Here is a 15,798-nt window from a genome sequence, read left to right as displayed (position 1 = left end):
CTTTCCAGTCACTATTATTTTCTTCCTTCTACTTACTTTGGGATTAATTTGCTCTTCTACCATCATAAAGTAGAAGCATAGATCATTAATTTTCAACTTAAAAAAAATTTTCCAAATATAAGCATTTTAAAGCTATAAATGCCCCCTCCAAACTGTTTTAGCTGCATCCCATAAATTTTGATGTGTTGTGTTTTCATTTTATTTGAAACATTTTCAAATTTCCTTTGTGATTTCTTCTTTGACCCATGAGTTATTTAGAAGTGTGTCATTTAATTTCAAATATTTGGCCATTTTGTAGATATTTTTCTGTTATTGGTTTGTAATTTAATTTTGTTTTGGTCAGAGAACATACTCTATATAATTTCAGTGCCTTTAAATTTATTGAGACTTGTTTGATGGCCCGGCATGTAGTTTATCTTGGTGAACGTACTATATTCACTTGAAAGGAATGGGTATTTGTAGTTGTTGGGTGAAATGTTCCATAAATATCAATGAAGTCAAGTTAGTTGATAGTGTCTACTATTTCCCTTTTGATTTTTCTACCTACTTTTTCTATTAATTACTGAGAGAAGAACGTTGAAATCTCCTCTGAAGCCCTGCTCTTGGCCATATCCACAGTTAGGGTTGGTATGTCTGTCTTCTTGATTGTGACATGGTCCTGGAAATCAGACATTTTTACATGAATAGAACCACATCTCTCACTCATATTGCTGCCTCCACATTCTAGAAAATATCCTCCAGGCCAGCACAGAGGCTGGTTCACAGTGGATGCTCCAGTGTAATTCACTGAATGTTATCACAGGACTGTGAGCCAGTGGATCCCAATCGCCAGTCAGGGGGTCGGTGTTGGCCAGGAATGCAGTTTTCACAGGTCTGCAGTGAAATGAGAAAAAGAAGGACAACGTGTGTGTGTGTGTGTGTGTGTGTGTGTGTATGTGTGAAAGTATGACGGCCAGCTGTCTTTTCTTGGAAAAGATTGCGGGTTTTGTTTTTGGTTTTTAATGCTGGGATTTGTTATTGGTAATTTTTAAAAACCATGTTCTTAATTGGCAAATAAAATCTTGGCAATATATTTCAGCCCTCCAGTCTTTCTTTGGGAACTGTATTGGTGTGTGGATCCAAAGCATTTGGAAACTTGTCCTAGGCACCATCCTGAGCCATCACAGATTGCTTCTCCTCCGTCCTTCTCCCTGACTGCTCCTGCCCTGCTTTAGAGCAGAAAGAGCTGTAGATTCAGCCAGGTCCTATGTTTCATTGGAAATAAACCATAGTTCAGGTCTGCATGTGCCCTAAGCCTTTGGCATCCTATCCACGTCACCAGTACTTTTTGTCTGTTTATTCCAGCACTGCCTTTCTCAACCATGAAAATGGAGTGTAGACAAGAGACAGAGGAGAGCGCCTTTATCCCTTGTCCGTTTCCTCTTTAGCAGTAACCACAAAAGTGTGAAACAACTTCAAAAGGGCTGCGAGAGTGTGTGTGTATGTGTGTTGGGGAGAAAGAGTGAGAGGAGAGCAGAAAGCCTTGGTTCTCCTGTGGCCCGGGCAGGGCCTGAGGAGGGGCCAGGGCAAGACACCATTGCTGGAGCAGGGAACGGAAGCAGACGGGCCAGTGTGTGGAGGCCACAGAGGCAAAGAGGAGGCGGGTAAAGGTGAGTCTGAATAGACAGAGTATTTGGAGAGACTTAAACTGGTGGGGGACCCCTGAGAGCCTGACCCCCAGTCTCCATCCCAGGCTATTGCAGAGAACATTCTTGTTTTCTTCACGAATCTGTGTGAGATCTGAGTGAAATACTGTGTGTGGCATCTCAATCAGGACACTATAAAATACACAAATCCTAGGTAGTATTATCCTGCAATTACTGACTAGTATAAAAATAATCATGACTATGACAATAATAGGAATAACGCCAATACCAGCAGATGACATTCCTTGAGCACTTCCCAGGGGCCAATGCTTTATATATATTATCTCATTTAATTTTCACAATGCCGATGTAGGTCCTTCTGCAATGTTCATTTCTAGATGAGGACACGAGAATTCGCAGGGTTCAGTAACTCACACAAGGTCACGCAGCTGTTGAGTGCTGGGTCGAGGCCTGGAACGTGACCTCATTCACTCCAGGGTATGTGCTCTCTCCCCTCGCTGCACTGGCTCTTTTTCTAGTTTGTGCAGTGTTTATTATTATATGTCAAGTTAAATTAGCCTTCAGTATTGAGGCCTCATAATATGTCTGCCTAATTTATTCCTGCCTTTAAAGTTTGATCCTGGGGATTTTGACAGGTATATGTATTCCTTTGGGTGGAAAACGAGAAGCATGGGTCTGTGCTGTGGCCGGGATGCAGAAGCCAAACTCTCAGGAGGCCCCAGGGTGGCTGTGGCTGGGGACTGAGTTCCAGGAAGGTGTCTGGTGATGTAATCCTTCTCAGGTCCTGGGTAGCAATGCTGGTGCTCTCCTCCCAGATCACATGATTCTCGCTGGAGCCCGGAAAGAGGAGAAAAGTTCCACCTCAGGAGAGCTGGTATAGACAGTGATGTTCTAGCTCTATCCATTCCATATTGGCCAATCCAGTTTTTTCTTGGAGGAAAGCTTAAGACTGAATTTCTGAGTGAGTCTAACCCAGAACTTTTGTGCATTTATGGCTGTGAGAAAAGTGGAGGAGACTGATTTTTTTTTCTAGCTCCCTGCCAACTCCCTTAAGAAAAATAATTCTGGCACTCTTGACTATCAAAGTCACAGATTTATCTTTGCCTTTAATAATCTCTGCCTCCCATCCCTACCTCCAACCCTGCACTTCCCTGATTTTAGACAACACCTCTCACAAGGGTTTACAGTCTCCTGAAGTGCATCTCCACATGCTGGGCGCTCTCCTCAGCCGTCAGCCCAATTCCCGAGTGCCAGGACGCGTGTGGGGCAGCTTCTCCTCCCGGAGGACAGGTGCAGAGGGAGCAGACAGGGACCCATCAGGCTAGCAGGTAGACAGCCGTTTGCTCTGGGGGCATCTGAGGCTCACCTTCGGAGCAGACCTAAAATCTTCAAATGTTTCGCTCAACGATTAGTCACTCTTTTTTAAAGAAATGGCCTTATTCTAGCTTCCACCTCTATCCTCTAATCATGCTCTTCACACGGAGGATTTAAAAGTACAAAGTTGCTTGTTCGTCTATCCACGTGCACAGTCATGTGCACACAAACATTTTTAAACTCCATCCGGCCCCTCCATCACCTCTGACCCCCACTCCTCCTTGACCACTACAGGTCCAGCCTCAATTCCTGAGACACTGACTTAGACCTGAAACACCTGGCTTTCTCCTCTCCTGGTGCCATGGATGCTTTGGTCTCCTCCATGCTTGGGACACGATCCTGAAGCCGAGATGCCCTCACACGTGCTTGAGCCTATGCAGGGCCAGCCTTCTCTGTCTCCAGCAAAAGAAAGTTATTCAGAGGAGGTTTTTAGAGATTCTGCTCCATTTGGTACAGTTTATTGCATCTTTTCACACCCATTAGAGGCAAAGCAGGAGAAGGAAGTAGAAATGAAGTTCAAATTGGCACAATTTAGTCATCTTAAAGGCCAGGGGTAGGAGGAGGGAAGGAGGAAACCTGGGGTAGGATGAGGTTTGTGGAGACTTCTGTGTCCCTAGGGGCCCCGAGAAGGTACCGTCAAGTTCTCCATTCTTTTTCGCTGCCTTTCGAGAACTCAGGTCACATCGGACTTACAGAGACTCTTCAGATATTTGGGGGATGGTTGTCCCACATATGCCTTTGCGCATGGTGCACCTGAACTTCCTATGTGGAGGAGAGTCGTGAACCTGTAATTCATCATCACACTCTGGCCAGAAAGCCAACCAGGTGAGGGGCACTGATGGTGTGACCCTGATGAGAGCTCCCAGCCCTTGTCAGAATCACAGCTCAGGTGAGCTCTGAACGTGCCTGAGGCAGCCTGGGCTTCCCAATCCTTCACGGTAGCATTTAAAGAGAACGCCTCGGCCACAAGTACTGTACTGTGTGGTGTGTGGTTTTATAAGCCTCTGATGGTTTGTTTTGTAGAAAGGAAAAAAAATTCATTCCATGAAAAGGAGAAAGGAAAATGCTATTTTACAGCATATAGATTCTCAACCACAATTTCTTTACATGGAAATATGTACAAAACCGGTACCAGGAGCCTCAGTTAGAGGAGCATCTAGGACATAAGGTCATTAGAGGAGAAACTGTAGGGAGTCAGGCAAGAGGTGAAAAACAGAACAGGAGAGTCTGACCGCCACTCTGGAAGTTTCTGAGCACTCACTTATACTCTGGAGATGTCCCATCCAGCCACTTCCACTCGTTTTCGTGCTCCGAGTCCGTGAGGCCGATCCAGTGGCTCTCTCTCCCCACCATCTGCTTTTTTATCCATTGCTGAAAAAGAAATCAGTTGTCAGTGTGTTACTCTTTTCTTGGAACAGATGTCTGGGGGGCTTTCCCCCTCCAACATTTAGGAAAAAAAAGACATTTCAAAAGAGGATGTTTATCAGAACACGTACACTGCTTTTGTGGCCCTCTTTTTTAGTGAACTTGCTTTGTTTTGCATTGTTTTGGGGGCTTTGACATTTTTTTCCCCTTATAAACTTACAAGTGATATTTCCTCTAAATCACCCAGACCACTCAATGAATTCCAGCAGCCTCCATCCCCTTCCACCACCTGGCCTTCCCATGTTCTAATAATAGTAACAGCTATGGCATCCTTGACTTCTTCCTCTGGGCCAGGTCCCACGCTCAGTGTGCTGCTAGCACCATGTCTTGAAGTCTTTTCAACAATCTCCGTAGTGAAGACAATAAGTGGCTGAGCTGGGACTGGGCCCAGGGCTGTATACTCTAAAGCCCAGGCCTTGATTGTACGGTCATTCTTAGTCAGTTACTGCGGGAAGCAGCTGTTTCAGGGCTGTGTCTGTGCAGATACTTAGGGAAAAGGAAGGCGGCACTGGAACAGTGTGGCGCCAAAGAAAGAGCATTGGCCTTGCTGCTATATGGACCTCAGTTTCAGTCTCAGCACTGCATTTACTTGTCATCCCATGAATAAATCGTTCAGCCTTGCAGGGCCTCAGTTTTCTTAGCTGTAAAATGAGGATACTACTACCCATAGGTTGTATGGTTAGTGTGAGGTTTAAAGGAGAAAATGCCTCATAAAGTGCCTGGTACGTAGTAGGGGCCCAGGGAGTGGTCACCACTGTTATCACATGTGGGCTGTGTCCCCATGGCCGCCTCCGTCCTCCCTGACCCTGCTGAGGCCACATATCTGGTCCCATGTATGCCACCCCACCCCTATAGTGCTCATGCCTCTTTGCTTCTCTCTCCACAAGTGCCTGCTGCTGGCCTGCAGGCTTCTCTTCTGCATTACGGCTCTCTCGACAGCCACACATCTCCAGGCTTGAGAAAGCAGTATCTTCCAGGTGGGAGCAAGAGGACATAACTCCCATGCCATGAATGCTTCTTGTCACTGGATGAGGCCCACATCTCCATAATGTAGCCTTCTGTGTTTATGTGACTATGAATTCTTGATATCTTTGAATCCCCAGTAAGCATGCAATTTCCAGATGTAAACTATCCTTAAATTATAGTTTTCTGCAATGGTAAGTACGCTGCAAACATACCTGTTCCTCTCTTGTGTTTATGAAAACGAGATGTGAAGACTTGTCTTCACAGAAAAGTTTTGCATCCTCAAAAATTTCTTTCTCAACCGAAAAATAGTAGCATTTGTCTGTGAAGTTCTTCCAGTGAGGTGGGCAGCCTAGGAGTGCAAAGGTTTAAAACATTGACTTAAAAAAACAAAGAAAGCACTCTGTCTTTCTTCCACTATGTTTAAGAGGCCACAGCTATGTCCCTGCTTCCCTTGCAAGCCAGGAGCAGCCCCATCGTCTGTGTATGGAGCCCATGACTGCCGTTCACAGACATGCTGGGAGCAAAGACCAGTATAGGGATGTAGACTGCAGAGCACACAGTAGCTAAAACTGTATAATCTGGAAAATATCTATGCTGGGTCTTTGTTCTTCTGTGTCTGGAATAGTCTTTACAATGACAGAAATAACAGAAACAACAATACAAAGCAGTGCAGGCACAGGTGTTCAGCGTCAGTCTGGAATCATATGGAACCTATAAACAACCAGATGGGAGAACCCAGAACCAAAACTGGGCTATGGGATAACAAGGATGACCCAAGTTGTACTGAAGGAAATCAAGTGGAATCAAGTGTGGGTCAAAGGAGAGAAAAATAGGCTTGGTTGCAAAGCCAACATTTAGGGTTTTACCAAAGGTTTAATCATCAGAGGACGAGAAGGCACCATAACACCTTCTCAAAATGAAATGAAATCTGGGCTTCAGTAACAGAAAGTTCCATCTGCATGTTAACTGAGGGATGGTCTTTCCCCAGGGTGAAGGGCATAAAATGGGGACAGGACAGTCGTGGGGAGCCCAGCCTTGGACTTTTATGAAGGAAACGTCTGGGAACACGTTTGTCCCTGAGGACCAAACTCAGCTGAATAAACGAGTGCCAGAGAACCCAGTCGTGTTTAGACAGAAACGTGCGCCTGAGTGGCGCCACCTGGCGTGGAGGCTGTGAAGGCAGCAGGGCCCTGTGCCTGCCGCACGTGCTGCCTTCACTGCCCAACGAAATGAGGCGGGAGTGGAGGGACTGTGGGGTCGCACGCTGGGGGCCGCCCAGCCAGGAGCCCACGCACTGCTGGGCCCCTGGTGGGAGGAAGGGCTCAGACTTACCATTGGCCTCCGGTGCTGCGGTTGGCTCGTTCTGCAGGGCCTGGGGAACCACTGCGCCCGATGGACCTGGGGGGCCGGGGGGACCCTTGGGGCCCGGCATGCCTGGCACCCCAGGCAAACCCGGCAGCCCCCGCGGTCCCGGCACCCCGGGCTCCCCGACAGTCCCCTGCAGTCCCTGGAAGCCAGGAGGGCCCTGGGGGCCTGGAAGTCCATCCTTGCCTGGGGGGCCTGGGGGGCCTGGGTCTCCATTGGGGCCCTGAGGGCCAGGCTTCCCAGGGGACCCGCGGGAGCCTTTGGGGCCCTGCAGGCCTTTGGAGCCTTTGCCGCCGCGCTCTCCAGGGGGGCCGACTGGCCCAATTGGGCCCCTCTCACCGGCGGGGCCAGGTGGCCCAGGCTCCCCCTTTTCTCCTTTCTGCCCCTTGTTGCCAGTGGGACCAGGGGGGCCCTGCTGTCCTCTGTCACCTTTGGGACCCCTGGGGCCAGGAGGACCTAAAACATAAAAAAATGTAAATGGCATAAACATAAAATCCACCGTGAGTCATAGTGAAGAATTTATCTTCCTATAAAACCTCCAACTTAAAAAAACTAGACATACAAAATCTATGCAATAAGGAATGCTTATTATTTTACCATGCTATTGTTGATGGCATTTTTTTTAATAAAAAGCTTTCTTTACTAAGTTTACCCTTCCTGCTCCAAGCATTTGGAATACATCTTAACAACACACCGCTTTTGAGTATCTGTGGATGTTTCAGGGGAAGGGACATCTTCCTGTTGACCCTGCCGCAGTGTGACTCACATCATTAACTTGGGCCCTTTTAGTTGTCTGGGACCGTCTGTCACCAGCAGAAAAGCCATGCATGTTGGGATCAGGATTCCCTCCTACTTACTTCCTCTTCTTTTCATTAAGTTGACAAATATTTATTGACAACCTATTATATGACAAGCACTGTGTAAGGTGCTTGGGATGAAGAGTTGACTTAGACACGAAAATGCCATCGAGCATTGAGAGGCACGGTCCTTTTCATTCCCTCACCACACCAAGCCCACCTGGTGCTCCTGTCCCCTCTGCCAGCATTGCTGCAGGGACACTGCTGTCCTTGGGGCTGACCCTCACCCATCGAGGACCAGCTCAGAGGGACGGGAGGTCTATGGAGAAAGCGCTCCCCTGGCCAGGGCTGAGGAGGGGCAGTGTCCGTTTCTCCAGTTTGTTTGTCCAATAATGCAAATAGGGAAGGGGAGATAGAGAAGAACTAGGGGGGCCGTCTAACTGGCGGGGGAGAAAAAATGACACCATTTTCCCACCAAAGGAGGAAAACGCAGTCCTCCCTAAAAAAAGCAGGGGAAGAAGGAAGCCTAGTGCCTCTTCATCCTGTAAAGCAGCTCCCTTAACACAGGACTGCTTTGTTTTCTTTGAGTTCTCAGGGGTAAGAGGCCATCTGACACCCATACACCACAACCAGGATTTGTGTTGTGAATGACTATACACTCGAAAGTTCGAGGTACTTTTACATAAACTATGTCGCCTGACCTTCGTCTATGACATGTTATTCCCACAGCACATCTGAGGACAGGCAGGGCCAGAGATGTCAAGCTCTGTGTTCAGGGTTACTTAGCTACTCAGGACAGATAAACCCGGGGAACAAGGGATGGGCAGTCACAATCTAGTCATGGAGCTGGGACTGGAATCCAGGTCCTCTCCTGTTGACATGAATGGATCTCGAAGGACACTGTTCTCAAACTTTCTACTCCCCGGAATCTCAGAGTTTTGGAGATCTCCTGATTCTACATGAATAAGTAAAAGAGGCCCATGCTTGTTCTTTCTTCAGAAGCAGAAAGCCTTTCTGGCTGGAAGGGTGGAAGTGCTGGGGGGATGAATGGTGGGTAGGCCTCCCACCCTCAGTTTTCTCAATCCCCCTACACCACCACCAACCCCCAGCTGGTCAGGACAGAATGGTGCAGCAGCCTTCCCACCTCTGTGTGGGATCTCTCTGCCCTGCTCCCCTCCTAGGCCCTGATGGACCTCACTGTACCCTCATACATGGCCCCAAGTCCACCCCATCGATCTGCTCTCAGCAAGAACCCAGGCCCTGGACTCGCTTTCCTTATTTAAGGCTACCCATGATGTCACCCATGGATTTACTGGCAGGACCCTCTACTGAGCTGTAAGAGAGTTTACGCTATACTAGGACTAGCTTCATTGAGACCCTTCTAGGGTTGTCTGCTCCATAACTGCAAGACTTCAGGACGAAGCACCCTCTCCCTGAACCCGACTCATTGACTTCTGCCCACCAACTTCTGTTGGCTCTTCTCTATCATCAGCTCTCCTGGGCTCTGGGTCCTTATTTCCATCTCATCATTGGATGGTCCATTTTCTCTGGGATGTCCTGCCAGTACCTCCAACCTGGCAGGTCTAAAACTGACCTTATCATCTCTTCGTTGTTATGATGTCTTTCCATCATCCCTTATCCCACCACATCATCATAACTGGCTCTCCCTTTCTGCTGCTCATCATGACCCTAGTGTGGGTGTCCTCTCTCTCTCCCCTCCCCCTACTCTGTCTTTTTGGTAGATTTTTATGGTAATCTCTTAACTGCTCTTCCTACCTCTGAGTTCTCTCCATTACCCCACTCTGTATCTTTCCCACATTTGTCTTCCTTACACACACCTCTGATCTCCACTTGTTCCAGAGTATTCAGCCCCTACTTGATCATCTGGTATCAAGGCTTTTGTGAGCAGGCGTCACATGTGTTTATTCCATCCTTCTCTGCACTTCTGCACATCTCTTCTCTTAGAATTTCCTCTGCCTGAATCCATCTGGAAAATTCCTATTCACTCACCATGTAATCCTCCCAGGTCACTCCAGATGGAAGTTTTTCCTCCTTCTCTATTCTTTTAGTCCTTGTTTGTTCTTCGGGGACACTTCCTCATCTAGCAGCCAGCAGTGTCTGGCACATAGTCATTGTTCAGCGAGTGTTTACCAGATCAATGTGCATCAAGGGTCAAAAGGCCCAGAGAGCTAATGCTAACATTTTGGGCCCCAGGAGACACCAGAAAGGAGAGATTTTTTCGGGAATGGTGAACTGCCTGGTGTCCCTCAGTTTAGTCTAAGAAGTATAGCTCCACTCAATCTATATGTCAATTGACCCTGGCTCCCACTATGGAATGATCATGGGGAGATGTCTTTTTTAAGAAATGATCCAGCGGTCTCTTCATCTGCAATCTGAGGTTTTTCTCTGTTTAACCTGAGGAGGTTCATTGAATAGTCCAGCCTATTTAGCAAAGATAGGGAAGGTGGATGTTCACTGCCAGATTCACCTTTTAAAAAGGTATATTAGTTCCTTTGTGTAGTTGAGAAATAGTGTCCTAGAGATTAATAGCATGGAAGGTGGCATGTACATTCCCCATAATGGATGTAGCATTATGGAAAATTCTAGTGGAACAACACTGACAATAGGCCAAAGCATATATACAAATTCTAATTTATTTGGAGTAACGGCAAAAATGAAAGTAGCTTTTCTTCTCAACTATTTCTGTTTTCTGTTCTATGTTTAGCCTTAAGAAATCCAAATAATGAAGAAGGTCTGTTGGGAAATTCAAGCGGTTTAAAAATTCTTTATCCTTATTCTCTCTACAAATTTCACCAATAATCAGTGTTTCTCAGTCACTCACATCTGGGTGCTATACTTGTAAGTGTATGAGTTTACCTGTGCCCATGAAATAGGGACTGTTCAGGGGCTTGTCACCCTGTTCTGACACACCGATGTGGCAGGAGTTGTATTCCTTCCAGAACACCTTCCTCTGGTTTCTGACAACTCCAAAGACACACAACTCTCTTCCTCCCTTGACATGAATCCAAGACGCCCCTTACCCAGGGTGACAGCTTTTCATTAATCTTATTTCTTTCTGGTGTTGGGTAGTTCATGGTGTTCAGCTGTTGCCCTCTGAACTGAGGTGGTTCTTGAATGTCCCCACTCACTCCACATAAGCTGTGGCTTATTTTAAGAATAGCGTGAAGCATGGATCCCACAGTCAGCACAAAATACCAGCAGATGCTAATTTAGAGATCTTGTGAAGGAAGGGAATAGATATTGGGAGAATATACAAGTTTTTGCCTTTGACAAAGGTCTAACATCCTACTTATGATGGATTTCCCAGCTGGATTAGCACAAAAACCGAATTTTTCATACGAAGTACTAAATCCATCACAAATAGGTTATCTGTCTCTCTCTCACCAATACTCAATAAGGTTGAGTATTGGTGGCTGTGGACACACTCCTGGTAAGCACACTGTTAATGCTGTCTTCATCCACAGCTGCCCTGGCCTTGGGGAAACCATCACAGAGCTGGAGCAGGAATCCAGTGCTCTGCCTTCAGATGCTGGGCTCTGTGAAAATGTACTCTGTGTGTCCCATACATAAAGAGAGTCATATAATGTACTTTGCTCATTAAGACCTAGAAATTTGCTGTTTATTTCTTTTTAAAAATCACTGAGAAAGAGAGGTAAAACCATTTAAAAGTCAGCACTAGACCCCCTAAAAAAGTTGATTATTAATGCCAGGGGTGTATCTTCCTCTAGGACCCAGGACACTAGTATCACTTATTAGCATCTGGATGATCCCAGGCTTTTAGGTCTTACTTGAATCTTTTATTGGGCAGCTGTTGAAGTGAAAGTAAAGTGAAATAAAATATAAGCCACCTTTTGTGCCTTAAAACCAAAAACACTGAGATATATGACGTGGGAGTTTTTGTGAGCTTGTGCAGTTACAACTTGAATTCAGGATCAAGAAAATGGCTACACTGCACGTGGAGGCACATGTGATGTCCCAAACAGAAGCAAATTTGAGATTTGCTTTCAGTGCCAAGTGGGTGGCTGCCTGGCTCAGCATTCTGAAATGCCCGGGATACCCATGTTGCTGGTAAAGCCATCACAAGCTCCAGAAATGCCCAAATGTGACTGAGACCCAAGCACTGAGCAGTCTCTGTTTGCACTGCCAGCAAAGCCCCCTCCCTGTGTTCCCCAGACTCCAGAGCTGGGAGCCGTGAACACCCGAATTCTCTAAACAAGGAGTTCAAAGAGGACAGAAGATTTGAAATCTCTGTGCCCTTTCTGCTTTGGCAACTACACTGCAGGCCTTCAGAAGGGCCCAGCCCCAGGTCCCACCCCTGAGATAAGTTTCCAATTTGTTTTCCAACAAAACAGGAAGTAGAGAAACCACTTTAATTCTTACTGCCATCCAAAATCTTGAAGACTTCATTTTAGAACCACTAGTGGTAAGGTTGGAGGATAGAGAAAAAGAGTAAAATAATCTGATGCATTTTTCTTCTCATTTAAAAATCTACTTTGAATGCAACTGAATTAAACATTTATTAAACACCTACAATATGAAAAAGTTATTCTGCTTCACTGAAGTGAATATAGAATGTACAAATTAAAAGGAAATTTAATCGATATTATATAGCAATTGTTTTGAAGAATAATTTGATTCTTGACTTGACTCCTGACTGTTTAAGACAGTCAGACTTCTAGGAAGCCACGAAAGCTCCTTGTCCACAGAGGAGGGTATATTTAAACCACTGTTTCTCACCAACTGCCCATAGTCTGCTTCTATACCTTTGAACATGAGCTCTCAAGGATCCCTAGATAGCAGTCTTGTTTGGGGAAGTGTACCACGAGGGAGTACGGTAGGCAATGAGAGAAACTGAAGCCTCCTGCCTGATCCACTTTGCTTTGTCCCCTGCCCCTTCAGCTTTCCTATGCATCTTTCAAGGTCCAGCTCAAATGTTAGTTCCTTGATGAAGCCTAAACCAATTGTTCTCTTGAAAATAAACTCTCCTGCATTTCAACCTCCCTGAATATATCATCTGTTCTCTTGAATCATCATAGGGCAGCAGGGTGCCATTGGAGGCACGGGTTTGGGAACTAGACACACCGAAGGTTAGCACTGTCTGCCATTTACTAGCTGCTTCATCTCAGATAAGTTACTCAGGCTCTCTCTGTGCCTCAGTTCCCTCCCCTGAAAATGGGGAATGCTGGTAATTCCTATCTCAAAGAGATGTAATAATGAAAACAGACAATTTATCCAAGTGCTCAGCAGCATGATTGGCATATCGCAGACACTCAATAAATGTGGATTAAAAAATGAGTGAAAAGGGGCCAGCCTGGTGGCGCAGTGGTTAAGTGTGCCTGTTCCGCTTTGGTGGCCCAGGGTTCACCGGTTCAGTGTGGATATGGCACCGCTTGGCACGCCACGCTGTGGTAAGCATCCCACATATAAAGTAGAGGAAGATGGGCACGGATGTTAGCTCAGGGCCAGTCTTCCTCAGCAAAAAGAGAAGGATTGGCAGCAGATGTTAGCTCAGGGCTAATCTTCCTCAAAAAAAAAAATTAGTGAAAGCTGTTGACAGCACCTGAGTCTGACTCTTCTCCAGGGCTGAGCACCAGGAAGCCAGCAGGAAGTACTTTTGGACCCAAATCAACCTTAACCCCATCTGTACAATTTTATTCCTTGTGCACATGAGGCTGTTGTTTTCCTGGGTGCAATGTACTGGGTGGGGCTACAGCAGAAGGGAAACCTTGGATGGGAACTGAACTTACTCACACCTGGGTATGACTATTAGCTAACTCCCGCCGGGCACTGCATTAAGCGCTTTACATTATCTCATTAAGTTCTCATAACCTCTAAAAGGTAGACACAGACGAGGAAACTGAGGCACAGAGAGGATGAGGAACTTGGTACTTGTATCCAGGTCTGTCCCTGTCAGATTCCAGAGCGCTTGTTCTTCCTTACTAAATCTTACGTCTCTCTCAGAAGAGCGGATGAAGGGAACTCTGATCCTACTGGGAGGATGCAACTGACATTCTCCGTAGCTTGTGGAAGACCTCAGGATGTGAGGTGAATTCCTACCCAAGAGTGTGTGTTATGAGGTATGAAGTCCTCTGTGTCCATAATTAGGATAAAAATCTTTGTTATTTGTAACAACAAAAAAAATAAGGCTTTCATAACTAGGTTTTTTAGTTTATGGATGTAGAGATAATTGTCAGGATTCAACATGTTTTAATATCTGTTTCCACATTGTCATCTAGCTTCAGTGCAATCAGTCAGCTTCAGCTTTCACTTCTTCATTAGGCAATTGTCTTAGGTGGTTGAACTGTACAGGCAGCATCAGGGTTCATTAAGTGTGAGTCACCAAGAATTACCCAGAAAGCATTAGAGTATTTTGAATCTTGCAGAGGCAAGCCCAACATAAGCCAATGTTAATCCCGTCCTGCTCCATCTTGCTTTATCCCATCCTTCCCTTATCCTCAGGGATGGGAGTTGCATGTAGAGAAAGAGGAAAGGCACTAGAGAAGAAGCATGGAAGGAAACGCTTGCATTGGGAAACGGAGTTCTTCCCTCAGTCCCTTGTGCTCTTGGAATAGCTAGTGGGCATTCCTGTTCTGGAGGAAGTTGAATAGGTTGAATAGACAGGGGGCAACTTGGTTGACTTGAGAAATTTCTCAGGTCAACATATAGAAAGTGCAGGTAATGACAAGACCAAGGATAGATTTAATATGGGAAGGCATATGTGAAAAGGAAAATAGCATTCAGAAACCAAGGTCTGAGGCATCTCAGAAACACTGAGTCAGAAACCTCATTCTAATAGACATCTTCCACTTAACAGGCCACTCTTTCTGTACCTCCCCAGTCTGTACCACCATCCACTGGTTGCTCAAGCTAAAAATTTAGGAGACATCCTGTTCCTCTCTTTCCCTCACTCCTCACAGCCCATCCATCCATCAACCTTGTCCAGCCACACACACCAGCCCCTGACCCTGTGTTCAATTTCTGTCCATTCCCCATCCCCCACCCCTACAACACAGAGGTACCACTTGGCTGCTTCTTTGGGCTTGGGATACTGCGGGTAGGGAATTCAAGGGTCCTGGGCACCAAATATGGTCAAGAACGGGTTGGCATGGGCTCTGAATACTCAGCCCGTTGAGCCTGTGGATTCCTCGCCTTGGTGGGGCATGGCTGGAGGAGGCCAGTCAGGACCTTTCACAGCAGGGCCCTCCTGTGCAGAGAAGGGCAGGGCTGCCCTTGAGTCTACCTCCAAGACTCCTCCTGAATGAAGAGACCCACTTCTATCATCTCCACCGCTACCATCCCATTCTAAGTCACCTATAACTGGTCCATAGCCTCTCACTGGACCCTTGCCTCCACACTCACTCTCCCGAAACCTATTTTCCTCCCAGCGCCAGCATTTATATTTTAAAAATATAAATCAGGTCATGTCACCACCTTGCTTAAAACCTCCCCCTCACACTGAGAATGAAATCCCAACTTCTTGCCCTCACAGACTCCTTCAGCAGCAACTGGGGACAGGGAAGAGGGACATCAGTTTCAGTTAGTATTGATGGGGTTAACAGCCTGGGCTTTGGTCCCACACAGCCTGGCCTCAGATCCTGTTTAGCTACTTGTCATTTCTGTAAGTTTGAGGAAGTTCCTTAGACTTCTCTAAGCCTTAGTTTCCTCATCTATAGACTGGTGATGATCCTGTAAGTGCCTATCTTACAGAGCTGTTGGCAAGACTCACTGGGATGGTTCGGGAAAAGCACTCAGTCAACTCACAGTCAATGTTAGCTGATAAAAATAATCAGTATGATGGAAACATTAAAGCCATTGTTTGATCTTCAACTATAAGTGTTCCATACACTTCCTTAGCTGACACGCCATGCTGTCTATAAACTAAGGATGTCAGAAGTTTCCTTACAGAAACTAAGCTAACAATTAAACTAATGGAATAGTAAAACTATGAAATTTATAGATAGAAAATATCCAGAATACCATGATAGGATTGTCTAAGATACTATAATTGCAAGAGAAATTTAGAAAGCTCTCATTTTATTAGATTGCACATCTGCTAAGATCTGCCCTCATTCTGAATTTAGGTCGAGAAAGGATAGGAAAAAAAGTAAATTAAGCACTGAAGAGCTTTCTCATCATCTGCAAGCCCATCCCTTATTCGGAGGATGACTCACACCTACAGTGTCCCTGACTCCCAACTCTTCAGT

General features: G+C 46.1%; 1 protein-coding gene across 5 annotated transcripts in view; it reads right to left on the bottom strand.

The window, feature by feature from the left end:
- The window catches only part of COLEC12 (collectin subfamily member 12), a 179,304-nt gene that overhangs the window by 16,745 nt on the left and 146,761 nt on the right, over positions 1-15,798 (bottom strand). For all 5 annotated transcript variants that reach the window (XM_070513367.1, XM_070513368.1, XM_044773562.2 and 2 more), the window contains 3 exons: positions 6,744-7,232; positions 5,624-5,760; positions 4,282-4,391 (listed from right to left, as the gene is read on the bottom strand). In XM_070513367.1, the coding sequence (XP_070369468.1) occupies positions 4,282-4,391; positions 5,624-5,760; positions 6,744-7,232 (736 nt within the window). The remainder of the gene's footprint in view (positions 1-4,281; positions 4,392-5,623; positions 5,761-6,743; positions 7,233-15,798) is intronic.

Source organism: Equus asinus, chromosome 7 (genome assembly GCF_041296235.1).
Source record: "Equus asinus isolate D_3611 breed Donkey chromosome 7, EquAss-T2T_v2, whole genome shotgun sequence".
NCBI classification, from domain to species: Eukaryota; Metazoa; Chordata; class Mammalia; order Perissodactyla; family Equidae; genus Equus; species Equus asinus.
This window is presented reverse-complemented; position numbering and strand designations above follow the sequence as displayed.